The sequence below is a fragment of the Balaenoptera acutorostrata genome, chromosome 2 (assembly GCF_949987535.1).
Source record: "Balaenoptera acutorostrata chromosome 2, mBalAcu1.1, whole genome shotgun sequence".
In the NCBI taxonomy this organism is placed as follows: Eukaryota; Metazoa; Chordata; class Mammalia; order Artiodactyla; family Balaenopteridae; genus Balaenoptera; species Balaenoptera acutorostrata.
The window spans coordinates 34,151,817-34,179,334 of NC_080065.1; the positions used below are offsets into that span (position 1 = coordinate 34,151,817).

The following is a 27,518-nucleotide window of genomic DNA, read 5'->3' on the forward strand; positions in this document are numbered from 1 at the left end:
TGATTCTTCTAATCCAAGAACATGGTGTATCTCTCCATCTTTTGTATCATCTTTAATTTCTTTCATCATTGTCTTATAGTTTTCTGCGTACAGGTCTTCTGTCTCCTTAGGTAGGATTATTCCTAGGTATTTTATTCTTTTTGTTGTAATGGTAAATGGGAGTGTTTCCTTAATTTCTCTTTCAGATTTTTCATCATTAGTGTATAGGGATGCAAGAGATTTCTGTGCATAAATTTTGTATCCTGCTACTTTACCAGATTCGTTGATTAGCTCTAGCAGTTTTCTGGTAGCATCTTTAGGATTCTCTATGTATAGTATCATGTCATCTGCACACAGTGACAGCTTTACTTCTTTTCCGATTTGGATTCATTTTATTTCTATTTCTTCTCTGATTGCTGTGGCTAAAACTTCCTAAACTATGTTGAATGATACTGGTGAGAGTGGGCAACCTTGTCTTGTTACTGAACTTGGTGGAAATGGTTTCAGTTTTTCACCATTGAGGACGATGTTGGCTGTGGGTTTGTCATATCTGGCCTTTATTACATTGAGGTAAGTTCCCTCTGTGCCTACTTTCTGGAGGGTTTTTATCATAAATGGGTGTTGAATTTTGTCGAAAGCTTTTTCTGCATCTCTTGAGATGATCTCCTTCAATTTGTTAATATGGATTATCACATTGATTGATTTGCATATATTGAAGAATACTTGCATTCCTGGGTTAAACCCCAGTTGATCATGGTGTATGTGCCTTTCAATGTGCTGTTGCATTCTGTTTGCTAGTATTTTGTTGAGGACTTCTGCATATATGTTCATCAGTGATATGGGCCTATAGTTTTCTTTTTCTGTGGCATATTTGTCTGGTTTTGATGGTGGCCTCGTCGAATGAGTTTGGGAGTGTTCCTCCCTCTGCTGTATTTTGGAAGAGATTGAGAAGGATAGGTGTTAGCTCTTCTGTAAATGTTTGATAGAATTCGCCTGTGAAGCCATCTGGTTCTCAGCTTTTGTTTGTTGGAAGATTTTTAATCACAGTTTAAATTTCAGTGCTTGTGATTGGTCTGTTTATATTTTCTATTTCTTCCTGGTACAGTCTTGGAAGGTTGTGCTTTTCTAAGAATTTGTCCATTTCTTCCAGGTTGTCCATTTTATTGGCATAGAGTTGCTTGTAGTAATCTCTCATGATCCTTTGTATTTCTGCAGTGTCAGTTGTTACTTCTCCTTTTTCATTTCTAATTCTATAGATTTGAGTCTTCTCCCTTTTTTTCTTGATAAGTCTGGGCTAATGGTTTATCAATTTTTTTCATCTTCTCAAAGAACCAGCTTCTAGTTTCATTGATCTTTGCTATTGTTGCCTTCATTTCTTTTTCATTTATTTCTGATCTGATCTTTATGATTTCTTTCCTTCTGCTAACTTTGGGGTTTTTTTTTGTTCTTCTTTCTCTAATTGCTTTAGGTGTAAGGTTAGGTTGTTTATTTGAGATGTTTCTTGTTTCTTGGGGTAGGATTGTATTGCTATAAACTTCCCTCTTAGAACTGCTTTTGCTGCATCCCGTCGGTTTTGGGTCTTCGTGTTTTCATTGTCATTTGTTTCTAGGTATTTTTTGATTTCCTCTTTGATTTCTTCAGTGATCTCTTGGTTATTAAGTAGTGTATTGTTCAGCCTCCATGTGTTTGTATTTTTTACAGATTTTTTCCTGTAATTGATATCTAGTCTGATTGTGTTGTGGTTGGAAAAGATACATGATACGATATCAATTTCCTTAAATTTACCAAGGCTTGATTTGTGTTGCAAGCTATGATCTATCCCGGAGAATGTTCCATGAGCACTTGAGAAGAAACTGTATTCTGTTGTTTTTGGATGGAATGTCCTATAAATATCCGTTAAGTCCATCTTGTTAAGTGTATCATTTAAAGCTTGTGTTTCCTTATTAATTTTCATCTTGGATGATATGTCCATTGATGAAAGTGGGCTGTTAAGTCCCCTACTATGATTGTGTTACTGTCGATTTCCCCCTTTATGGCTGTTAGCATTTGCCTTATGAATTGAGGTGTTCCTATGTTGGCTGCATAAATATTTACAATTGTTATATCTTCTTCTTGGATTGATCCCTTGATCATTATGCAGTGTCCTTCTTTGTCTCTTGTAATAGTCTTTATTTTAAAGTCTATTTTGTCTTATATGAGAATTGCTACTTCAGCTTTCTTTTGATTTCCATTTGCATGGAATATCTTTTTCCATCCCCTCACTTTCAGTCTGTATGTGTCCCATGGTCTGAAGTGGGTCTCTTGTAGACAGCATATATATGGGTCTTCGTTTTGTATCCATTCAGCCAGTCTACGTCTTTTGGTTGGAGCATTTAATCCACTTATATTTAAGGTAATTATCGATATGTATGTTCCTATTCCCGTTTTCTTAATTGTTTTGGGTTTGTTATTGTAGGTCTTTTCCTTCTCTTGTGTGTCCTGCCTAGAGAAGTTCCTTTAGCATTTGTTGTAAAGCTGGTTTGGTGGTGTTGAATTCTCTTAGCTCTTGCTTGTTTATAAAGGTTTTAATTTCTCCGTCGAATCTGAATGAGATCCTTGCTGGGTAGAGTAATCTTGGTTGTAGGTTTTTCCCTTTCATCACTTTAAATATGTCCTGCCACTCCCTTCTGGCTTGCAGAATTTCTGCTGAAAGATCAGGTGTTAACCTTATGGGGATTCCATTATATGTTATTTGTTGCTTTTCCCTTGCTGCTTTTAATATCTTTTCTTTGTATTTAATTTTTGATAGTTTGATTAATATGTGTCTTGGCATGTTTCTTCTTGGATGGGACTCTCTGTGCTTCCTGGAGTTGATTGACTATTTCCTTTCCCATATTAGGGAAGGTTTAGACTATAATCTCTTCAAATATTTTCTCAGTCCCTTTCTTTTTCTCTTCCTCTTCTGGGACCCCTGTAATTTGAATGTTGATGCATTTAATGTTGTCCCAGAGGTCTCTATGGCTGTCCTCAATTCTTTTCATTCTTTTTTCTTTATTCTTCTCTGCAGTAGTTATTTCCACTATTTTATCTTCCAGGTCACTTATCCGTTTTTCTGCCTCAGTTATTCTGCTATTGCTTCCTTTTAGAGAATTTTTAATTGCATTTATTATGTTGTTCATCATTGTTTGTTTGCTTTTTAGTTCTTCTAGGTTCTTGTGAAACGTTTCTTGTATTTTCTCCATTCTATTTCCAGGATTTTGGATCATCTTTAGTATTGTTATTCTGCATTCTTTTTCAGGTAGACTGCCTATATCCTCCTCATTTGTTTTGTCTGGTGGGTTTTTACCTTGTTCCTTCATCTGCTGTGTGTTTCTCTGTCTTCTCATTTTGCTTAACTTACTGTGTTTGGGGTCTCCTTTTCACAGGCTGCAGGTTCGTAGTTCCCGTAGTTTTTGGTGTCTGCCCCCAGTGGGTAAGGTTGGTTCAGTGGTTTGTGTAGGTTTCCTGGGGGATGGGACTAGTGCCTGTGTTCTGGTGGATGAGGCTGGATCTTGTCTTTCCGGTGGGCATGACCGCGTCCGGTGGGGTGTTTTGCAGTGTCTGTGACCTTATGATTTTAGGCAGCCTGTCTGCTAATGGGTGGGGTTGTGTTTCTGTCTTGCTAGTTGTTTGGCATAGGGTGTCCACACTGTAGTTTGCTGGTCGTTGAGTGGAGCTGGGTGTTAGCGTTGAGATGGAGATCTCTGGAAGAGCTTTTGCCATTTGATATTAGGTGGAGCTGGGAGGTCTCTGGTGGACCAATGTCCTGAACTCGTCTCTCCCACCTCAGAGGCACAGGCCTGAGACTGGCCAGAGCACCAAGATCCTGTCAGCCACACAGCTCAGAAGAAAAGGGAGAAAAGAAAGAAAGAAAGAAAGAAACATAAAATAAAGTTATTAAATTAAAAAATAAAAAATGATTATTAAAAATTAAAAAAAAATTTTAAAAGCTAATAAAAAAAAGAAAGAAGAGCCAAGAGTAACCACACCAAAAAATAAATCCATCAATGATAACAAGCAGTAAAAACTATACTAAACAAACAAACAAACAAACAAAATGGACAGACAACCCTAGGACAATGGTAAAGCAAAGCTATACAGACAAAATCACACAAAGAATCATACTCACAAAAAGAAAAAGGAGGAAATATATATATATAAAAGAAAAGGAGGAAGAGAGCAGCCAAATCAATAAACAAATCTACCAATGATAATAAACTTTAAATACTAAACTAGGATAAACATAAAACCGAAAACAAATTAGATGCAGAAAGCAAACCCCAAGTCTATAGTTGCTCCCAAAGTCCACCGCCTCAATTTGGGATGATTCGTTGTCTATTCAGGTATTCCACAGATGCAGGTACATCAAGTCGATTGTGGAGATTTAATCCAGTGCTCCTGAGGCTGCTGGGAGAGATTTCCCTTTCTCTTCTTTGTTCGCACAGCTCCTGAGGTTCAGCTTTGGATTTGGCCCCGCCTCTGTGTGTAGGTCGCATGAGGGCGTCTGTTCCTGCCCAGACAGGACAGGGTTAAAGGAGCAGCTGATTAGGGGGCTCTGGCTCACTCAGGCCGGGGGGAGGGAGGGTAACGATATGCGGGGCGAGCCTGCAGCGGCAGAGTCCGGCATGACATTGCAACAGCCTGAGGTGCGCCGTGTGTTCTTCTGGGGAATTTGTCCCTGGATCATGGGACCCTGGCAGTGGCGGGCTGCACAGGCTCCTGGGAGGGGAGGTGTGGATAGTGACCTGTGCTCGCACACAGGCTTCTCGGTGGCTGCAGCAGCAGCCTTAGCGTTTCATGCCCATGTCTGGTGTCCGTGCTGATAGCCGTGGCTCGCGCCCATCTCTGGAGCTTGTTTAGGCAGTGCTCTGAATCCCCTCTCCTCGTGCACCCCCAAACAATGGCCTCTTGCCTCTTAGGCAGGTCCACATTATTTCCCGGACTCCCTCCCACCTAGCTGTGGTGCACTAGCCCCCTTCAGGCTGTGTTCACGCAGTCAACCCCAGCCCTCTCCCTGGAATCTGACCTCCAAAGCCCCAGCCTCAGCTCCCAGCCCCCGCCCGTCCCGGCGGGTGAGCAGAGAAGCCTCTCAGGCTGGTGAGTGCTGGTCGGCCCCGATCCTCTGTGCGGGAATCTCTCCGCTTTGCCCTCTGCACGCCAATTGCTGTGCTCTCCTCCATGGCTCCGAAGCTTCCCCCCCCCCACCCCCGTCTCCGCCAGTGAAGGGGCTTCCTAGTGTGTGGAAACTTTTCCTCCTTCACAGCTCCCTCCCCGAGGTGCAGGTCACGTCCCTATTCTTTTGTCTCTGTTTTTTCTTTTTTCTTTTGCCCTACCCAGGTACGTGGGGAGTTTCTTGCCTTTTGGGAGGTCTGAGGTCTTCTGCCAGCATTCAGTAGGTGTTCTGTAAGAGTTGTTCCACATGTAGGTGTATTTCTGATGTACTTGTGGGGAGGAAGGTGATCTCAACATCTTACTCCTCCCCCATCTCGAAGGTCTCTCTGAATTTTTGAATTTTATTTTATTTATTTTTTATACAGCAGGTTCTTATTAGTAATCTATTTTATACTTATTAGTGTATATATGTCAGTCAAAATCTCCCAATTCATCCCACCACCACCACCCCAGGATCCTTTGCTTCTTATTTTATGTACTAGACCCTGATCTCTCTTGTTGTTTGATTTAATGAAATAAAAGATTTTTTAAATGCTTTGTAAAGAGCTTCAGGGTTTTTTGGTTTGTAAGAACAGGGCATAATTTTTGGCCAATAAGTATTTTGGTATATATTTTTAATTGAGAATCTTCTAATTTCATTTGATTGACTTCCTCATCTGAGATTTCTGAAAGTGATTCTCAGAAATGTTTAATTTTTGGTGGTTTGATGTTCAGCAGCTGAAACTAGAAGAGGATGGGGCAATTAACTGATTTTTAGTATATTTATAGAGTTGGGTAATCACCACAACAATCTAATTTATAATGTGTCCATCACCCTAAAAAGAATCTATGTTTAGTCATTCTGTATTCTTACCTCCAGACCTAGGCAACCTACTGATCTGCTTTCTGTCTATATACTTGCTTTTTATGGACATTTCATATAAATAGGATTATATGATATATGATCTTTTGTGTCTAGCTTCTTTCACTTAGCATAATGTGTTTTGAGGTTCGTCCATATTACAGTGGGTAGTGGTTTGAGTGGTAGCTCACAGATATATTTATATATCAAATTCCTGGAACTTGTAAATGTTATCGTACTTGGAAAAGGGATGTAATTGTTAAGCATTTTGAGATGAAATCATCGTGGATTATTCAGGTGGGCCCTAAATCCAGTGACAAGAATCCTTATAAGAGACAAAACAAGGAGAAGACATACAGAGGGGGAGGCTGTGTAAAGATAGAGGCAGAGATGGGACTGATGTGGTTATAAGCCAGTGAAGACAATCAGTGCTGACAGGCACCAGAAGCTGGAGGAGGCAAGAGGGAATTTTCCTGTAGAGCCTCCAGAGGGAGTAGACTTCTGGCCTCCAGAACTGTGAAAGGATATACTTCTGTTGTTTTAAGCTACCCAGTTTGTAGTTATTGTTATAGCAGCCTCAAGAAAGTTATATACTATAGTACGTATCACTCCTTTTTATTTTTTATTGCCAAACAATTCGTTTTTCCATTGTACGACAATTTTATATTTTGTTTATCCATTCATCAGTTGATGGACATTGGGCTTGTTTCCAGTTTTTAGCTATTATAAATAATGCTTCTATGAAGATTCATGTTAAAGTTGTTGCATGGGATATGTTTTCAGTTCTCTTGGGTGGATACCTAGGGGTGGAATTGCCGAGTTATGTGGTAAATCTCTGTTTAATATTTTACAAAACTGGCAAACTGTTTTCCAAACTGGCTCCACCGTCTTACCTTCCTACCAGTAAAGTATGAAGGTTCCCATTTCTTTACTTCCTCACCAACACTTATTACTATGTGTCTTTTGATTAATGGGTATGAAATGGTATCTCACTGTGATTTTGATTTGCATTTTCTTAATAACAAATGATGTCAGGCTTCTTTTTATGTGCTTATTGGGCATTTGTATATATTCTTTAGTGAGATATGTACTCAAATCTTTTACCCATTAAAAAATGGGTCACTTATCTTTTTATTGAATTGTAAAAATTATTTAAGTATTCTCAATACCAGTCTCTTATCAGATATATGATTTAGAAATATTTTCTCCAAGTCTATGGCTTGTTTGTAAACTTTCTTCATAGTATCTTTCGAAGCATGTAAATTTTTAATTTTGATGATGTCCATCTTATCTTTGTTTTCCTTTTATCATTTGTGCTTTTGGTGTCCATCTAAGAAATCATGCCCTAATCCAATGTCATGTTTTAAGAGTTTTACATTTATGTCTATGATCCATTTTGAGCTAATTTTTCTATGATGTGAAGTAAAGGTCCAGAGTCATCTTTTTTGCATATGGATATCTAGCTGTCTTAGCATCATTTTTTGAAAAGACCATTCTTTTTCCATGAAATTGTTTTGGCATATTTATTGAAAATCAGTTGGCCATAAATGTAAGGGTATAACTGGTTATTTATTGTAGCATTTATTCCTTACTCTAAGTCTAGATTTTATAAGGCCTTATTTTAATAATTATAAGTATAGAACATTAACACAAAATACATTTCTCCTAAATGCAACTATATTTTTACTGCAATTACTTTGTGTGCATAATGTGGCTTATGTATGTTTATAAAGATTGTTGTGGGTTTATATAGAAAAGATATTTTCCCCATTTCTGTGGGATAATACCTTTAATATTTGGGCATTTTTGAAAAGAAGGTTTTTCTTGTTGGATTTGTTCTGCGAAGAGAGCCAGCAAGTTTCAGACTCTTACATCACTCAAGTTGCTTGTGTAGTCTTTCGAGAAAAATTAAACCAAGATCTCTTAAGTGATTTCCATGCAAAATTAATGCTTCCCTTGACTTCTGCCAAATGCTGTGATGCATTTATGCAGCAGATGCCAGAATGTTTAGAACTTGTATCTGGAAAGAATTCAAAATTTTAAGATAGAAAGCATTTGTGCCTGGGGCAATGTAATGACCCCACCTGTGTCTTTTTCTTGTCTTCTGGGTGTTTTCATTTTGTGTCCCGAAAGGCCCAGGCAGATCCTTCTTCTATTTTTAAATCTTTTTTATGAAACACAGTTTTAATTTTACAAGACCAGATCTCACTCCAAGTTTCAAAATATGTGTTCTTCAGCATAAAATGTTTTGACAGATACCTAATGGCCTAGCATTTTAGCATCCATTTTTTCAGGCGTAGATTCAGAGAATCAGATCCATAAAACCATAATGTTATTAGTCACCATCAGATGCTGTGTAAATTTATATTTCATACATCTATGTGCTAGGCTAGCTGCTTTTTCTTGCTGTTATATTGATAACTAGCTTAACCTTTTAATATACCACTGAAATAAATGGAACGTACTTAGTTGTTGGGTTTATTAGCTTTAATGTTTTATTTATGGTCTAAGAGGAAGAGCAGAAAGAAACTAGTATTTATTGAGTGCCTACTGTATTCCAAGTACTGTCCTAGACACGTTTACATCCCTAATCTCATTTAATCCTCACAACCCCTCATTGTTGGTATTATTATCCCAGTTTTACAGATGAACTTTAAACAAACCAGATAATGATAATGATACTTTATAGTACTTGTGTGGGGCCTTTCATATCGTAGTTCTAAAGTATCATCTGACTTTTGCAGATGTTCAGTTGTAAAAAAAGAGAAACTATCATAATTTATCTCCAGTGTTGCAGAGCTGAGGATAGAAAGAAAAGGCACAGTAGGTATTTCTCAACTTTTTGTGCATATTAACTATGGAAAACATACTGAACAGAGACAAGTAAACAATACAGAATACATTCATTTGGGAGTATGGTTTTATAATGCTCAGGTACAAATGGTATTGGAATAATTGGATATCCATATGTTAAAAAAACCATATATAAAACCTAATTCATACCACATATAAAACCTAATTCAAATAGATCATAGACCTAATTGTAAAACTTAAAACTGTAATATTTCTAGATGAAAACATAGGAGAATTTCTATGACCTTGGGTTAGGCAAAGATTTTTTAGATACAATATAAAAAAATTTGATAAATAGGACTTTATCAAAATTTAAAACATCTGCTGTTTGAAAGACTGTTTAAAAAAAAATGAGGGCTTCCCTGGTAGCTTAGTGGTTGAGAATCTGCCTGCTAATGCAGGGGACACGGGTTCGCGCCCTGGTCTGGGAAGATCCCACATGCCGCGGAGCAACTAGACCCGTGAGCCACAACTACTGAGCCTGCGCGTCTGGAGCCTGTGCTCCGCAACAAGAGAGGCCACGATAGTGAGAGGCCCGCGCACCGCGATGAAGAGTGGCCCCCGCTTGCCGCAACTAGAGAAAGCCCTAGCACAGAAACGAAGACCCAACATAGCAGTCAAGCAATCAATCAATCAATAAATTAAAACTTTAAAAAAAAAAAAAGTGAAAAAGCAAGCTACAGACTTGGAAAATATTTGCCAAACACGTATCTAATACAGAACTTGTAACTTGTACTCGTAATACCTAAAGAACTCTCAAAAAATAGTAGTAGAAAATAAACAACTAAATATTGAAAACAGGCAAAAGATTTGAAGAGACACTTCACTGAAGAAGAGAAATGGTAGGCAAATAGTACGTGGAAAGATCTTCAATATCATTAGTCATTTAGGAAATGTAAATTAAAATCACACTAACAATATGCACCTATTAGAATGGCTTAAAAAAAGCTGATACTACCAAGTGCTGACAAGGATATGGAGTAATTGGAACTCTTATACATTGCTGGTGGGAATGCAAAATGGAACAACCACTTTGGAAAACAGGTTAGCAGTTTCTTATAAAGTTAAGCACATACTTCTCATCTGGCCAGCAATTCCATTTCTAAGTGTTTAGCCAAGAGAAATGACAGCTTATTTTTACCAAGAAAAAAAAAAACCCACAAAACTGTACATGAATATTTGTAGTGGCTTTATTTATTATTACCTCAAACTGGAAACAACCCGCTATCCAGCATTTGGCGAATGGAAAACAAAATGTGGTATATCCATATAGTGGAATGTTATTCAGCAACAAAAAGGAATGGACTACTGATATACACAACAACTTAGATACATTATGCTAAGTTAAAGAAGCAAGGCTCAAAAGGCTACATACCGTGTGGTTCCTATTATATAATATTTGGGAAAGCTTAACTACAGGGAAACAAAACAGGTCAATAGTTGCCAACTTTGAAGCTGGGGATGTGAGGGGTTTTCTATAAAGAAGCAACATAAGGTAAGTTTTTGGAGTGGTAGAATTATGCATTTGTCAAAACTCACAGAACTGCACATTTAAAAGGATGAATTTCATTGGAAGTATGTTATACCCCAATAAGCTTTACCTACCTATCTATCCATCCATCAGTAAGAGAAGTCTATCCATAGGCACTCCAGCATTGGTTTGGTGGCTTTAGTGTCATCAAGGACCAGGGCCTTCTATTTTGTTGCTCTGAGATGCTGCTTGAGTCCAGAATCATATCCAAATTGCTGGCAGAGGAAGGAGTAAACAAGAAGGGGTGAAGAAGGGTCTGCAACCTTCTTTTAGAGACTTTCCCAGAGTTCTTTAATACCCTTCCATTTACACCACGTTGGTCAAAGCATAATTGCCATATGTCATCACATGTATCTGCAAGAGTCTGGGAAATACAGACTTAGAGAAGAAAAGAGAATGGATGTTGGAGTATGCTGCTAGCAGTATCTGTCACACTGCCGATTGCTTCTAGCTGTCACAGTGTTTTGTAACACTGAAGTTAAGTCTCCTGGATCTTCCACTAGGTTGCTTTATATCCTGAAGTTGCAAATTGCCTTTCTGTTGTTCCTGTGTTCTGTTCCCAAACTCTTATTTGAGCTTACATTTTGCTAGTTAGTAGTTCCTAAAATGTAGTGAATGCATTCTTATATTAGGCACTGGGTTTGACAGCTCTGAAAACTAGGGTTTGGTAATGTTAAACAGCTGATTAAGTTCCCAAGCAAAGCTTAGGGAGAAGACATGCAAAAGTTATTTTAAAAAAAAAACAAAAAACCTTCATTTGGAAAAAATCATAAATATTTGACAGCAAATGCTGGCTACTTTAAACCTATACATTTAGAAGTCAGTTACATTTCATTGTATGTTGGTTATATCTCAATAAAATTGATTTCTAGCTTAGATAGGCAGTGAATTTCTTTCATTCATTCAAAGCAATTATTGAGAACCTAGTATGTGTTATGTTCCTATTGGGTTCAAGAGATTTGGTAGAACCTCTTTGTGCATACAAAGATTTAAAAAAATAAAACAAAAACCAGACAGAGCTCTAGTTCTAATGGAGCTCTTCTTGTAGAAGAAATAGATGTCAGTATGTGTAATTACAACTTATGTGATTGGTGTTATAATGTGGGAGTTAGAAGGTAATCTGGAGTCTGGGTAGAATGAGTTTCGGTCTTTTCCAGAATTGTTTTAGGCTGTTCCAAGTTGTTTGCATTTCCATGTAAGTTTTAGAGTTAGCTTAATCAGTTTCTAACCCCCAAGGAGACTCTGCTGGAATTTTGATTGAGATTGCATTGAATTTAAAGATTAATTTGGGCAGAATTGAAATCTTAACAGTATTGACTCCATGAATACAGTATATCTTCTCATTTGTGTTGATCTTCTTTTGTTTCTCTCCGAAATATTTTATGGTTTTTAGTGTACAGATACTACACATATCTTGAGATTCCATATTTATTCATGTTGTTATAAATGGTATTATTTTCATAATTTCAACATCCAGTTGTTTGTTGCTAGTCAGTAGAAATAGAATTGATTTATGATTATTTACCTTGTATCCTGTGACACGCTAAACTCACTTATTAGTTCTACTAAGATTTTTGTAGATTCTTGGGATTATCTATATAGATGATCATGTGGTCTCTTAATAATGACAGTTTTATTTCTTGTTTCCAGTCTGTAAGCCTTTAATATTTTTTATTTGCCTTATTGCACTGGTGGGCAGCTCTAGTATAAAGAAAGGGTGAGGGTTTGAGATCATTGCCTTGTTCTCAAGCATAAGAGGAAAGCGTTCAGCCTTTCCCCATTAAGTATATTACCTGTAAGTTTTTCTTAGCTGTCCTCTGTCAGGTTGAGGAAGTTCCACCCTATTCCTAGAATGCTGAGAGTTTGTTTTGTTTTGTTTTTTAATCACGAGTGGGTGTTGAATTTTGTTTCAAATGCTTATTTTGCATCAATTGAGGTGATCAGATATCTTTTTTAGTCTGTTGATATGGTGTATTATATTGTTTAATTTTCAGTCCTTTCAATCCTCCTTTGCATTCCTGGTTTAAATAACACTTAATCATGTCATAGTATCATTTTTATACACTGCTAGTTTTATACACTGATATTTTGTTAAGGATTTTTGTGTCTGTGTTCATTGGGGATATGGATCCATAGTTTTGTTTTCTTGTAGTGACTTTGGTTTTGGCATCAGGGTAATGCTGGTCATATAGAATGAATTGAGAAGTGTTCCCTTTTCTATTTTCTGGAAGGGTTTATATAGAGTTGGTTTCCTTCCTCCCCTCCCTTCCCCTCCCCTCCTCTTCCCCCTCCCCTCCCCTCCCCCCTCCCCTCCCCACCTCTCCCCCCCTTCCTTCCTTCAGATGGTTTTTTTTTTTTTTTGGCTGTGTTGGGTTTTTGTTGCTGCATGCGGGTTTTCTCTAGTTGCAGCGAGTGGGGGCTACTCTTCGTTGCAGTGCGCAGGCTTCTCGTTGCGGTGGCTTCTCCTGTTGCGGAGCACGGGCTTTAGGCACGCGGGCTTCAGTAGTTGCAGCACGCGGGCTCAGTAGTTGCGGCACGCGGGCTCAGTAGTTGTGGCTCACGGGCTCTAGAGCACAGGCTCAGTAGTTGTGGCGCACGTGCTTAGTTGCTCCGTGGCATGTGGGATCTTCCTGGACCAGGGATCGAACCTGTGTCCTCTGCATTGGCAGGTGGATTTTTAACCACTGCGCCACCAGGGAAGTCCCCCAGATGTTTTTATTTTTATTTTTTTCTTCCAGTTTTGAGATATAATTGACATGAAACACTGTATAAGTAAGTCTAAGGAGTACAGCATAATGATTTGACTTACATACATCATGAAATGATTACTACAGTAAGTTTAGAGAACATCCGTCATCTCATACAGATACAAAATTTAAGAAATCAAAAACACTTGTTTCCTTGTGATGAGAACTCTTAGGATTTACTCTCTTACTAACTTTCATACATAACATGAATTATATTTATATAATGTGTGTGAATTATATTTATCATGTTTTACATTGCATCCCTAGTCCTTATTTATCTCACAACTGGACGTTCGTACCTTTTGACTTCCTTCACCCAATTTCTCCACACACTGCCCCTCGGGCTCCCCCTCAACACACACACCAGCCGCCTCTGGCAACCACAAATCTGATCTAGTTCTATGAGTTTGTTTACTTTTGAAGTATAATTTGCTACAACACTATGTTAGTTCCTGTTACACAACATAGTGATTTAATATTTCTATACATTTCAAAATGATGACCAGGGTAAGTCTCATTACCATCTGTCACTATACAAAGATATTATGTAATTATTGACTGTATTCCCCAGGCTGTACATTTCATACTTATGACTCATTTATTTGGCAATTGGAAGTTTGTATCTTTAAAAAAATTTTTTTAAATTTATTTTATTGAAGTATAGTTGATTTATGTGTTAATTTCTGCTGTACAGCAAAATGTTTCTGCTGTACATATACATATATATTCTTTTTCATATTTTTCCATTATTATCACAGGATATTGAATATAGTTCCCTGTGCTATGCAGTAGGACCTTACTGTTTATCCATTCTCTATATAATAGTTTGCATCTCCTAATCCCAAACCCCCAATCCATCCCTCCCCCATGCCCCTGACCCCTTGACAACCACAAGTCTGTTCTCTGTGTCTGTGAGTCTGTTTCTCTTTTGTAGGTAAGTTCATTTCTGTCATATTTTAGATTCCACATATAAGTGGTAGCATATGGTTTTTTTCTTCTCTTTCTAATTTAAGAAGTTTATATCTCTTAATCTCCCTCACCTACTTCTCTCCTACCCCCACTTCCTCCCCTCTGGCAACCACCTGTTTGTTCTCTGTATCTATGACTCTGTTTCTGTTTTGTTATGTTTGTTCACTTGTTTTGTTTTTTAAGTTTGACATGTAAGTGAAATCATACAGTATTTGTCTTTCTCTGTCTAACTTATTTCACTTAGCATAATACCCCCAGGTCCATTCACGTTGTTGCAAATGGCAAGATTTCATTCTTTTTTATGGCTGAGTAATGTTCCATTGTATGTGTGTGTGTGTGTGTGTGTGTGTACACACCACATCTTCTTCATCCATTCATCTATTGATGGGCACTTGGGTTGCTTCCATATCTTGGCAATTGTAAATAATGCTGCAATGAACATATAGGGGTGCATATATCTTTTCAAATTAGTGTTTTCTTTTTCTTTGGATAAATACCAAGGAGTGGAATTGCTGGATTATATGGTAGTTCTGTTTTTAGTTTTTTGAGGAATCGCCATACTGTTTTCCATAGTGGCTGCACCAATTTATATTCCCACCAACAGTGCACAGGGTTCCTTTTTCTCCACACCCTTGCCAACACTTGTTATTTGTTGTCTTTTGATAATAGCCATTCTGACAGGTGTGAGGTAGTATCTCATTGTGGCTTTGATTTACATTTCCCTGATGTTGAGCATCTTTTCATTTGCCTGTTGGCCATCTATATGTTTTCTTTGGAAAAATGTCTATTCAGATCCTCTGCCCTTTTTTTTTTTTTTTTTTTTAATCTCTTGTAGTTTATTCTTGGTTTTTTGGGGTCTTTATAGTCCTGCATCTGGTCAGCCTGAGAGGTGTCAACTAGTGTCCATTCAAATGTGTCAAGTGGATAATTTGCCTTTCTGAGTCTTCCAGGGTCCCCAAATCTTGTTAACTCCCTTCCTTTGGTTGACCTGAAACAGACAGACTGTCAGATATTTCTCCAGCAAAATGGGTTTATTTGGGATCAGCAGAGAATTGCAGTTCAGGGTCTGCCACCATGGAGCCACGTGCAAGCCCCCAGAGGCACGGGAAGGAGAACTCTTTTACAGAGGACAAAAGGAAGTTGGGAGGGCTGTAGTAAACAGAGTCCATGTCTTTTCATTGGCTGAGTCCTTGCCGGGAAAGAAGAGCAGTCTTTCTTCTTCCCGTTGGGCTCTGATATTGTTGTAACTTCATCTGTCAAAGTCATCAGAGGCTTTCTACTGGGGCCACATGGGGCTACTCAAGAGCACTGTTGTGGGGAAGGCTGCTCTTTGTCTGGTGGAACTTTGTCCTGCCTCTGCCCATTTTTTTTTTTTTTTAACATCTTTATTGGAGTATAATTGCTTTACAATGGTGTGTTAGTTTCTGCTTTATAACAAAGTGAATCAGCTATACATATACATATATCCCCATATCTCCTCCCATCAAGTTGTTTGTTTTTTTGATGTTGAGCAGTATGAGTTCTTTGTATATTTTGGATATTAACCCCTTATGAGATACATCTTTGCAAATATCTTTTCCCATTCAGTAGGCAGCCTTTTCTTTCTTAAGGTATTATTTCTTTCTTAAATGTTTGGTAGAATTCAACAGTGAAGTCATCCTTAGTGGGAGAATTTTAAACTATGTACTTAGTTTAAAATCATATAGGAATATTCTAGTTATTTATTTTTTATTGAGTGAGCTTTGGTAGTTTGTCTTTTAAGGAAAATTGTCCACTTGATCTAAATTATCAAATTTATTTATATAAATTCATTCATAAAATTTCCTTATTATTCTTTCAATGTCATTAAGCTCTATAGTGATATCTTCTCTTTCATTCAAGATACTGGTGTTTGACGTTGTCTCCAATTTCTGTTTTTTAATCATTCCAGCTAGAAATTCATTAATTTTATTGATCTTCTCAAATAGCCAGCTTTTGGTTTCTCTACTGGTTTTCTGTTTTCTGTTTTATTCATTTGTATTCTCATTTCCCTCCTTCTGCTAGCTTTGGATTTAATATTCTCTCTTTTTTCTAGTTTGAATTTTAGGTCATTGATTTGAGGCCTTTCTTTTTTCTAACATATGTAGCTACTGCTAGATTTTTCCTCTGTGCCCAGCCTTAGTTGGACACCATGAATTTTGATATATTGTATTTTCACGTTTTTTGGCTTCAGAGTGTTGTCTAATATCCCTTGTGATTTTTTTTCTTTGACTCATGGATTATTTAGAATTGTATTTATTAATTGCTAAATGTTTTGGAAGAGATATATTTCCAGATACATTTCTGTTATTGATCATTTATTTAGTTTTATTTTTTGGACAGTGTACATACTTTGTATGATTTCTGTCATTTTAGTGTGTTTAGATTTGTTTTAATGGCCCAGGATGTGGTCTATCTTGGTGAATGTTCAATGTATAAAAGAATGCACATCCAATTGTTGGGTGAAGTATTATATAAATGTTAATTACCTCAACTTGTTTGGTGCAGTTTTTGAGGTCTTCCATAGCCTTACTGATTTTTTTGGGGGGCAGAGAGAGGTCTACTTGTTTTATTAGTTAATGAGAGAGGAGTGTTGAAGTATACAGCTATAAATATGGATTTGCATGAGAGAAATGCAAATCAAAGTCACAATGAGGTATCACCTCATACCGGTCAGAATGGCCATCATCAAAAAATGTACAAACAATAAATGCTGGAGAGGGTGTGGAGAAAAGGGAACCCTCCTGCACTGTTGGTGGGAGTGTAAATTGATACAGCCACTATGGAGAACAGTATGGAGGTTCCTTAAAAAACTAAAAGTAGAACTACCATATGACCCAGCAGTCCCACTACTGGGCATATACCCTGAGAAAACCATAATTCAAAAAGAGTCATGTACCACACTGTTCACTGCAGCACTATTTACAATAGCCAGGACATGGAAGCCACCTAAATCTCCACTGACAGATGAATAGATAAAGAAGATGTGGCACATATATACAGTAGAATATTACTCAGCCATAAAAAGAAATGAAATTGAGTTATTTGTAGTGAGGTAGATGGACCTAGAGTCTGTCCTACAGAGTGAAGTGAGTCAGAAAGAGAAAAACAAATACCATATGCTAGCGCATATATATGGAATCTAAGAAAACAGTACTGCTGAACCTAGTGGCAGGGCAGGAATAAAGGCAGACATAGAGAACGGACTTGAGGACATGGGGGCAGGGAAGGGTAAGCTGGGACGAAGTGAGAGAGTAGCATTGACATATATACACTACCAAATGCAAAACAGATGGCTAGTGGGAAGCTGCTGCATAGCACAGGGAGATCAACTTGATGCTTTGTGACGACCTAGAGATGTGGGATAGGGAGGTGGGAGGGAGGCTCAAGAGAGAAGGGGATATGGGGATATATGTATACATATAGCTGATTCACTTTGTTGTACAGCAGAAACTAACACAGCATTGTAAAGTAATTATACTCCAATGAAGAAGTGAAAAAAAAAATCATATGAACCTATATAAAAAAAAGTATGGATTTGGTATTTCTTCTTTTATTTCTATTAAGTTTGCTTTCACATTTTGAAACTCTGTTATTAGGGACGTATGCATTTAGGATTGTTATGTCTTCTTGATCATTTGACTCTATCATCATGAAATTCTCCTGTTTGTCTCTTGTTTTATTTCTTGTTTTGAAGTCCACTTTGACGTTAATATAGTCACTCTAGCTTTCTTTTGATTATGTTATGGCACATCTTTTTTCCATCCTTTTACTGTTAGACGGTTTAGTCTTTTTATTTATTTATTTAAAGGTTTATTTATTTATTTATTTTGGCTGCGTTGGGTCTTTGTTGCTACGTGCGGGCTTTCTCTAGTTGTGGCGAGGGGCGCTACTCTTTGTTGCAGTGCGTGGGCTTCTCATTGTGGTGGCTTCTCTTGTTGCAGAGCACAGGCTCTAGGCACACGGGCTTCAGTAGTTGTGGCTCACAGGCTCTAGAGCACAGGCTCAGTAGTTGTGGCGCACGAGCTTAGTTGCTCCGCGGCATGTGGGGTCTTCCCAGATCTGGGATCGAACCAGTGTACTCCACATTGGCAGGTGGATTCTTAACCACTGCGCCACCAGGGAAGTCCCAAGTCTTTATATTTAAAGGTTTTTGTGTGTTTTTTAATACAGAATCTGTTGAATTTTGCTTTTATCTAATCTAATCTGCCAGTCTTATCCTTTTAATTTGAGCTTTTATGCCTTTTCCAATTAATGTAATTACTGATGAGGTTGGATTTAAACCTACCGTATTGCTGTTTGTTTTATATTAATCCCACTGTTCTTTTAAATTATCTTTTCCTATTTTTGATAGGATTAATTTTTGGTTTCCATTTTTTCTCCATTATTACATATTCATTATAAAAAATGTCTTAGTGATTGCTTGAGGGTTAGTAATATACATCTTTACTGTAGCAAAGTCTCTATTCAAATAATATTTTACCATTTCAAATATAGTATAAACTGTATACTTTCATTCCTCCCTCCCAACCTTTGTGCTATTTCTGTCACACCTTTTACTTGAACATATGTTACAAACCTCACAATATGTTATTATTTTTGCTTTATAGCCATTTATCTTTTAAGGAGATTTAAACATTTTAAATGTTTTACATTTAATGTCTTTTACATTACCCTCATTTTTACCATATGTGGCACTCTTCATTTCTTAGTGTAGATTCGTATTTCCATTTGTGTCATATTTGTTCTTTCTGAAGAATTTCTTTTAACATTTCTTTTTTTTTTATTTTTTTATTTTTTTTTTTAACATTTCTTGTAGTACATATCTGATGGAAATGAATTATCTCAGCTTTTGTTCATCTGAAAAAGCCTTTATTTCACCTTCTTTTGAAATATGTTTTCTCTGGCTTTAGAATATTAGATTGACTTTTTTTTTTCTTTCAGAACTTTAGAGATGTTGTTCTGTAGTGGTTTAGCCTGGATAGTTTCTGCAAAGATGTTGCTAGTCTGTTTTTTCTGTATTTTTTTTTTTCTCATATAGATTTTATTCTAGCCTCCCTCAGTGGCAGTACTCCTTTGCCTGGGACTGTGAGCGGGAGGGTATTCGTTCTGTCTCTGCCCCAGCTCTAGACTATTAGTTGTTACTTGGTGGAAACTTGAGGCAGTCAGCCTCCCCCAGAGACATGAGATATTTGCCTGGGCCCTAGAACAGGACATCATTCTTTCTTAGTGACCAGTTTTTTTCAGTGTGTTTTCTGGTGTGTGCTATATAGCAGTACATTAACACATGTAATTTAGAAATTAATGTGTGTATGTAGGGGGTGTATTATGTTCAACAGTTTTACTGATCAGAGTGTATAGTCAGAATTGTTTGGAAGCTGCTGCTTTAGAGGGTCAGAACTAAGAACTCTGACAGATTTGAAGTGGAATTTGCCACTTGCTATTTGATTTCATGACAACACAATTTGGATGGTTCACTTTATTTTAGTGGGTAATCTCATTTATAAGTTTAGAATGTCTTACAATGCACATTTTTATTTAAAATATTATTTAAATATTAAATAAAAATTTAAAAACATTAATTAGATTTATATGCTTAAAAGGTGAAGCAGTCTTTGTGAACTCTTTTGTATTTTAAAATCCTTTCTTTTTTATAAATGAAAATCTCATTTTTTTTTAGGACTGTGAGGACATGGGAAGTTGAAAATCCAAAGAAGCAAAAAAGTGTGTTTAAACCACGGACAATGCAGGGTAAAAAAGTAATTCCCACCACTTGTACATATAGTAGAGATGGAAACCTCATAGCAGCTGCCTGCCAGAATGGAAGCATACAGATCTGGGACCGAAATTTGACTGTAAGTTAAGGACATTTAAGTCCTCTTTTCTTAGAAGAAAACCACCTTACAAAGCCAAACATCATGTTAAAATATTATGAAGGTCAATTTCCTGAGTTTAGCTCTAATTTAAACTTCAGTGTTAGTTGATAAAACATTGGGACTTTTGCAGTAAACAGCATTTTAGCAAACATTCCAGCTCAGTATTTTCCAATGCGTATTAGATTTTGTTTTTAAAATAAACTAAATCTTTTGGTATAAAATTTAAAAAGCATAATGCAGTTTATTATATGACATCTCAGTATACTTGATTTTGAAAGTGAAGGATTTGACAGTAATATAACACAAGACTAAGCAGAGCACTAGAAAATACCCTTTAAAAGATTTGAGAAAACCATGAAATAGCAAGGACAATCCATCAGTTGTTATGCAATTATTTCTTTAGTAATTTAAATAATATTTTGTTTTGACATTCTGTGACATTCCATTTGAATAGGTTTCAGATTTTTTTTCTTTTCAGTTTTTGGTCATTATTAGAATAAATAAACTTTGGAATTGGAAGGGATCATAGAATTCTGTAACCACAGAAATAATGAATAAGATAATGAATAGCCTTTGGCTAATTTTGTGAATTACCAATAAGCTTTGAAAAGGGTTTTGTTGTATGCATAGATGGTAAAACAAGAATTGTTAAGTGGAATGATTTTAGATCACCAAAGTTAAAATGAAAATCTACACTAATGTCATAATACAAATTGGTTATCTTATTTTTTTTCTAATTTTTTAAAAAAATTTATTTTATTTACTTATTTTTGACTGCATTGGATCTTCCTTGCTGTGCACAGGCTTTCTCTAGTTGCGGCGAGTGAGGGCTACTTTTCGTTGCGGTGCGCGGGCTTCTCATTGCGGTGGCTTCTCTTGTTGCGGATCATGGGCTCTAGGTGCACGGGCTTCAGTAGTTGTGGCGTGTGGGCTCAGCAGTTGTGGCTCATGGGCTCTAGAGCACAGGCTCAGTAGTTGTGGCGCACAGGCTTAGTTGCTCCACGGCATGTGGGATCTTCCCGGATCAGGGCTCGAACCTGTGTCCCCTGCATTAGCAGGTGGATTCTTTTTTTTTTTTTTTTTAATTTTAATTAATTAATTAATTAATTTATGGCTGCGTTGGGTCTTCGTTTCTGTGCAAGGGCTTTTTCTAGTTGTGGCAAGCGGGGGCCACTCTTCATCGCGGTGCACGGGCCTTTCACTGTCGCGGCCTCTCTTGTTACAGGGCACAGGCTCCAGACGCGCAGGCTCAGTAGTTGTGGCTCACGGGCCTAGTTGCTCCGCGGCATGTGGGATCTTCCCAGACCAGGGTTCGAACCCGTGTCCCCTGCATTGGCAGGCAGATTCTCAACCACTGTGCCACCAGGGAAGCCCATGCAGGCGGATTCTTAACCACTGAGCCACCAGGGAAGCCCCAGTTATCTTATTTTAATAAAAGGTGATGGTCAAATTATTAATTTAATAAATATTAAGTACGTACTATATGCAGGCACTATTCTGGGCACTGCAAATACTGTAGATTATCCAAAATTTCTGCCTTCATAGAGTTTACATTCTTGTTCTTTTTAACAATTATAAAAATAATTTTCTTTCAAATAAAATTGCCTATCAAATACTTACATTTTGAAAGGGGCCCCAGGAAACATAGTTGTCTTTTCAGGCAGATGAGTTAAAGTCAGTTTTCTTGGAATAAGGTAAAAAATAGTGATAGGAAAAAGGAGTCCATATTAAGATTGCTGGAAATATCTTTGGCATTTTCTGTTTGTCAGATCTTTTTATTTCTGTTTTCATCTCCACTATAAACCACATAATGCTTCATAACAGCTCAGAGATTTAAAAAATCCTTTGAATTGTAAACTGAGTTTTAACAAAGCAATAAATTTTTTAGTTCCTAGCTTTCATCGTCTCTGGGCGCTGTTGATTTAAACATAGAAATTCTAAAACATGAAGTTTTCTTATCTAGCTTTAATAGTGATGTGTTTGGTATATATATATATATTTATGTATATATATGCCTTTTCTTAGAAACCATATATTTTCATAAAGTTCAGTATAGTTTTTAGAGATGGGCCTTGCACATCTCTTGAAATAATTAGTATATCTCCTATTTCCCATTTTGTAGAAACCAAAGCTATTTGAATGCCAGTTCCCCCCCGCACCCAAAATCTTTTAAGCCATTCTTCTAATCACAGACTTTGATTTTGTTTATTTAATAATACATGAATGTAAAGCTAATTATACCACATCCTATTCATCATATTTCATTCATATTTTTAAACTTGCATGTGTGTGTGTGTCACCTGAAGACAAATCAAATTGAGAGGCAAAAACTTGCTAGCAGGAAACGCAGTTTGATTAAAAAACAGCTTAAAAAATGTTCTTAACTATTACTTTAGCAACAGTAAGTCATCTACAGGGAAACACTAAAGCTGAGATAAGAAACCCTAATAACAATGTTTTTTTCCACACAGTAGCCAAAGAATTACATGGCAAATAATGGTTAATACATATGTTTTGTGACAATTAAGTAAAGCTATCACAATTGCCATGTTTAGTCATAGAATTTTCATTAGACCAATTGAACTTCAGCAAATTAAATGAAATGTATTTCTTTTCTTAGAAGTAAAGTGTCTATCAGTGATAAATTCCTGTGTTCTCAAGACCTACCTTTATTCTAGAATTATGCTGGCTAGTATAGTAGCCACTAGCCACATCTGACTATTTCAATTTAAAATAATTAAAATAAAATATAATTAAAATTTCAGTTCCTCGGTCACACTAGCTACTTATTGGACAGCACAGATAGAGAACATTCTCATTGTTGCAGAGAGTTCTGTTGGACATTGCTGCTCAAGAGGAGTGTTTGTTTGCCCAGCATCCCTCTCAGTCCTATGATGCTGGGCTGTCTTTAAATTTGAGAGGAAGCCCAGTTCAGAGGAGCTTCTACAGGTCTGCGCTGCCTTCCTGCTCCCTCACTCCCCATTCAACAGCACTTATGTGAGCAACAGCGAGGAGGCCAGTGCTTGGTTGGAGTAAAGTGAGGGAGGTGCAGAATATGGGGAGATGACGTTGGAGAGGTAACAGCATGCCCCCTGACTCAGGGCCTTTGCATATGCGGAACCCTTCAGCCTCCAACATTCTTCTCTTAGGTGTTCACATGGCTTTTCCCCCCTCACCTCTTGCAGTACTTTGCTCAGATTTTCGCTTCTCAGCAAGGCCTTCCCTGACTCCACACTATGTACAATTGCAACCTTCACCCCACCGGTGGCACTCTCTATCCCTCTTATTTTCTTCCATAGGGCTGATCATCTCCTGACATACTATACTATATATTTTACTTGTTTATTGAGATTGTCAGTTTATTTCTAAGAAGTCATTAAAAAATAGTAGCATAAAGTACTATCCTTGTTATATGAAAGCATAACGAGATAGAGATATGAGAGAGAGAGAGGGAGGGAGGGAGATAACTGATGTTATTTTTCATGTATCCTTAATGATGTAGAAACACATAATCTGTGTTAACATAGATGGATTTTTAAAAACTGTTTTCATGTCTCTCTCATGTATAATTTCTGGCTTTTAAAATATTCCAGCTTGTATAGTCTTATGAATACCCAATGACTTCTTCTGTTCAAATAAAAACACCTACCAAATTCTTTGGACATATTTTGCTCAAAGCAGCATTAGTGCTCTTTAATATCTACCAGGAGTCTACAATATGCTAGACTCTTTCCTAAAAGAATATGCTGTACTTCCCTGTACTGCAGTCACTCTTTGTAGACTAAGATTTTGGCAGGAAAATGAGGACCCATCATCTTCATGGAGTTTTGCTTTCCCTAGATCCAGGTGATGGGAGGGAATAATATTTGAAGTTTGATTTGGCAATAGGGTACTATCAGCAACTTGACCCGCTCTCCACCTGACTGCCTCCTGCTGCTCCTTTGGCCTGCAACCCCAGCCCAGATTAGGAACATGACCACACGCTACAACCCCTTACCAGGAAAGCCTCAAGCCTGGGAGACACTGCAGAGACATTTCTCTAGCTCGAAGGTTGATCAGTGCCCACATTCTCTCAGCCATGCTAGAGAATGGTTGGTATGGTTCAGAGAAAGCTGGGGCAAGAACTAGTAATCACACCAGGAGATAAGCTTCTGGGCAAATAAGCCCCTGGTGAATAAGAGAACAGGTATGAAGGAGAAAGAATACAGAAAATGAAATCACCAGTAGTAGCTTGCATCCAGTGTTCCACAAATCTTTAAATGTCTCCAGTCACCTTCAGATAACCCAAGTTAAGATTAGGTTGATTTATGGCCTTCTACATCTTTCCCTTTATTTGTGTGTGTGTGTGTGTGTATGTGTGTGTGTGTGTATACACACACAGACACACACACATATATATACATATACGCACAGACACAGAGTAAAATGTTTTGTTTTTATAATGGAGAATTTACAATTTGCTTTTTTTATTTGAGACTGTAACATGGACAGCCTTGTAATAATAGATATAGTTCTAATTGGCTTTTTTCAAAATTTCTTTATTTAAATGGAATCATAATTTTACAAACATGAAATATACACTCTTCAAAAAATTATTATTACTATTACTGTTTTATTAATTGCCTCTACTCTTATTATCCTATCTGTAACTCATGATGCTTGTAAATTACCTGGTATGTATCTTTCTGTACTTTTCTCCATAGCTCTATGCGTGTCCATATATCTAGCTATCTACCTAGATCAGGAACATTTCACCTGGTGGTAGTTTTGAGAACCTACCGTCTCACCGAGAATGAGACAAATGACAAAAAGGTGTCTTTTCCCTTCTTTTTGCAAAGACCAATTGCACGTAACAATAATTCACAGCTTTCACCCAGTATTACTTGTTTAAGTTAAAGCAGTGAAATATTGACTACTGGGGGGAGAGAAGTACATTATAGAGGAAAAAATGATATTTTTAAACAATTTTTAAAAATCAAGTGATGTATAAAATGGTTCTGATATCTTCCTTTGAGGAAAAAAATGGTGTGTCTCTGTAAAAAATATAAAGAGTCATGTTAAAAATTCGAATATAGATTTCTGTCTTTTCATTAGGCCTAATACTTGGAGTTTAGAAAATATATATGGATAGCTAAAAGTCTACCACATAGTTCTATAGCACATTTTTTTGTACATGACACCTGAGACGTACAATTACACTGTACATTACTTGGGGCTTTCATTCCATCAGTCCTGAGTTTCCTAAGCTCTCTACACACTCGTTTTCCTTATTCATGAAATGAGGGCATGATCCCCACCTTGTCTGGTTATTTTGAGGATTATATTTGGTAATATATTTCAAGCACCCAGAACAGGACTGGCACATAGCAGGTTTTAATAACTGTTGGTCTTCTTCCTCTTTTCTTTTTAGCTCCTAGGCGATTTACAGTTTTTATAGAATGGTGAAGTTAGATCTCAGGATGCTATTGAATTATGGCTGTGAAAGTGTCATGAATTTGAATGTGACAGATGCTTTGGAGACTAAAAGTATGACTTAGGAAGATAAGAATGTAGATCCCTGCTAGAGCCAGTCATTCAATGTATGGAAATACAACCATCGTCAATAAAGAAGATCTTTATATATCCATTGGTTAGTGTGCCTCAGTAGATATGAATTATAATTATTTTTAAAATAAACATTCAAGAGAAAACATATGCATACAACTTTTAGTCTATAGAGTTTTTAACATGTGTGTTTTTCAAAGCTCATTTTTCAAAAAAATATGTCATTGATTCAAAACACAAATAAACCATCAAAACTGTGTGAAATTACTTGCAGGCCCTGAAGTTAAGTTCTAATTTGTCAATTATTTTAATGAAAGCTTTGAAGTTTTACTTATAATGCTCTTGTAAAATGTCACATATTTTTGGAAGCAACATTTGTAAAAATGGGAATATACTGGTTTTGAAAAAATCAGGTTAAAAGTTTTTCTTTTAAATGTAGATGATTGTTATCCTTGTATTTTTTTGTTTGTTTTGGCCCTGCCGCAAGGCATGTGGGATCTTAGTTCCCTGACCAGGGATTAAACCCATGCCCTCTGCATTGGAAGCATGGAGTCTTAACCCCTGGACTGCCAGGGAAGTCCCTGTTATCCTTGTTTTTTGAGGGCAGGAAAAATAATTGAATTTAAGACTTCCAGTTAAATATGGTAAGTTAAGCACATTCATTCAGTTCTGTTCCCTCCTGAAACCCCACTAAAATGACGGAAAAGGCATTTTTAAAGCATAAATCCATACAGACAAAGAGAATTAGAGAGGAGATGACAGCAGAATAGAGAAGTCAAGACACTTTTGGAAACTAGAAACCAGGTAATTGACTTAAAGTATTTTAAGTACTTTACATGTAATATTTTATTTAATCCTTACAAGAATCCTATGATAGAAGTAGTTACTATCATTATTTTACAGATGAGGAAACCAAGACAAAAAGAAGTTGTGTTGCCTACCCAAAATTGCAGTTAGTAAGTGGCAGAACTGGGATCCAGTCCTAGGCAGTCTGGTGCAAGCGCTTACACAAGGCATCAGCAAACTGTGGCCCATGTGCCAAATCTAGCCCACCACCTGTTTTTGTATGACCTGCAAGCTAAGAATGGTTTTTACATTTTTAAATGATTCTATTGTTTTCCTGTGGTTGCTGTAACAAATTTGCCAAAAACTTAGTGGCTAAAAAAACACAGACTTCTTATACTTATGTAGGTTAAAAGTCTCATTGAACTAAATATCAAGGTGTTGGCAGGACTGTTTTCTCCTTTGGAGGCTTCAGGGGAGAATCCATTTCCTTGCCCTTTCCAATTTCTAGAAGCTGCCCACGTTCCTTGGCTTATAGCCCCCTTCCTCCATCTTCAAGGCCAGCAACAGTGAGTTGAGTCCTTTTCACTTTGCAAAACCATGACCTTCTCCTCCGCTTCTGCCTTCCACTTTTAAAGACCCTTGTGCTTACGTTGTGTCTACTCGAATAATTGCCCTATTTTAAGATCAGTTGATTATCAATGTTAATTCAATTTGAAATCTTAATTCCCCTTTGCCAGGTAAGGTAACATATTCATAGGTTCCAGGGATTAGGAGGTTAGAAATCTTTGGGGGGCATTACTCTGCCTACCACAATGGTTTATAAAAAAATCAAAATAAGAAAAAATATTTCATGACACATGAAAATGATGTGAAATTCAAATTTCAGTGTCCATGATGAAGTTTAATTAGAACACCCGTGCTCATTCATTTTTGTATTATCTATGGCTGCTTTTGCACTACAGTAGCAGAGTTGAGTAGTTACAACAGACTATATGGCCCTCAAAGCCTAAAATATTTTACTGTCTGGCCCTTTACAGAAGAAGATTTTGACCCCTGACATAGTGTTTCTAATCAGCTTTTTAGTACCTTACTCTTATATATTAATGAACAGACAAGGATCACCAGATATTTGAAGAAATCCTCTAACAAGAAATACAGAGACTAAAGCAATCTCAGAGGGGAGA

General features: G+C 37.1%; 1 protein-coding gene across 3 annotated transcripts in view; it reads left to right on the forward strand.

Annotated features, from left to right (window-relative positions):
- WDR70 (WD repeat domain 70) overlaps positions 1-27,518 on the forward strand; it is a 322,311-nt gene that overhangs the window by 188,785 nt on the left and 106,008 nt on the right. For all 3 annotated transcript variants that reach the window (XM_057540877.1, XM_007192190.3, XM_057540878.1), the window contains exon 10: positions 19,809-19,983. In XM_057540877.1, the coding sequence (XP_057396860.1) occupies positions 19,809-19,983 (175 nt within the window). The remainder of the gene's footprint in view (positions 1-19,808; positions 19,984-27,518) is intronic.